General features: G+C 38.3%; 1 protein-coding gene across 1 annotated transcript; it reads right to left on the bottom strand.

Moving 5' to 3' along the window:
- Window positions 1-6: 6 nt before the first annotated feature.
- LOC111389071 (calcium-transporting ATPase 8, plasma membrane-type-like) lies at window positions 7-620 on the bottom strand. Its single transcript, XM_023013924.1, has 2 exons — window positions 423-620; window positions 7-327 (listed from the first exon to the last, which is right to left on the bottom strand). Exons 1-2 carry the CDS (start codon window positions 579-581, stop codon window positions 19-21), a joined length of 468 nt encoding a protein of 155 aa, XP_022869692.1. The 5' UTR covers window positions 582-620; the 3' UTR covers window positions 7-18.
- Window positions 621-1,023: the final 403 nt, after the last annotated feature.

The following is a 1,023-nucleotide window of genomic DNA, read 5'->3' as shown; positions in this document are numbered from 1 at the left end:
GATGAAATCACTCATCTTTTATAATCTAAACCAAATAGTCAACGTGTATGTTTGAATTTGTAACCGACAAGAACATGGTTCAGCCACAAATTGTGACAGGTGTACTTGTTTGGGTGAGATAAGTAGCTTGTAAGCTGGATCCTCGAAAAGTAGGTAGACATGTACTTCTAGAAAAAGCCTTCTCAAAAGAAATAATCTAAGGTTTTTCACCTCATGTAGTGCCGGAGCATCATTAGTGCCATCTCCAGTAACAGCAACTACATGTCCCTTCTTCCTTAGTGCTTGCACAAGCAAAAGTTTATCATTTGGAGATGATCGGCCCATCACCTGATTATACAAGAAGTCATCACTGTCTCTCCAAAACTAGCACAAACTAACCACGGCCAAGATATCCAAATCACAAGTTAGTTTACAGCTCATACAGAAATTTTGTCAGCCACTTCTAGTCTTCGTGTGTCGGACAAGTCACGGAATGTCTTTCCATCAATAAGATTAGGCTCAGTAGCATCTGTATTTGATCCTAATATCCCACACTCTAAAGCTATTGCTCTAGCTGTTTGAAGATTATCACCAGTGACCATCCGCACCTATAAATTGATAAAACAAAAAATCAACAAAATTGAAACAGTTAAGAAGCTGCAAGTGAAATCGACAGACCAGCACAATAGAAAGGCTAGGAATCCAGTNCCATTTACACACTAATAGCAGTAGGCTATCTGGACAAGATAATAAGCAATCTCCGATGTCGTAAGGATATACAAAAAAATTTCTAGTGTCAGAAAAGTAGTTCTTGAAATGTTATCCAAACTAAAGGATCAGAACTGTTGGGCGGGAATGAATGGTTCTGTACAGGACCAGAATATTATGGAAGAATCAAAACCTTTCCTAAATAAGAATGGTAAAACATTTGAATAAATAGCTCTGCTCAAAATCTGCAGGAGTATCGAGCGTAGCTTGGAAGACAAGACTATAATATCAGCCAGGACTAACATAAAATGGAAGCAGCAAAACTACCGACACAAA

This window comes from Olea europaea, unplaced genomic scaffold (assembly GCF_002742605.1).
Source record: "Olea europaea var. sylvestris unplaced genomic scaffold, O_europaea_v1 scaffold5562, whole genome shotgun sequence".
Classification (NCBI taxonomy): Eukaryota; Viridiplantae; Streptophyta; class Magnoliopsida; order Lamiales; family Oleaceae; genus Olea; species Olea europaea.
The sequence above is the reverse complement of the archived record's forward strand: the minus strand, read 5'-3'. Positions and strand labels throughout refer to the sequence as shown.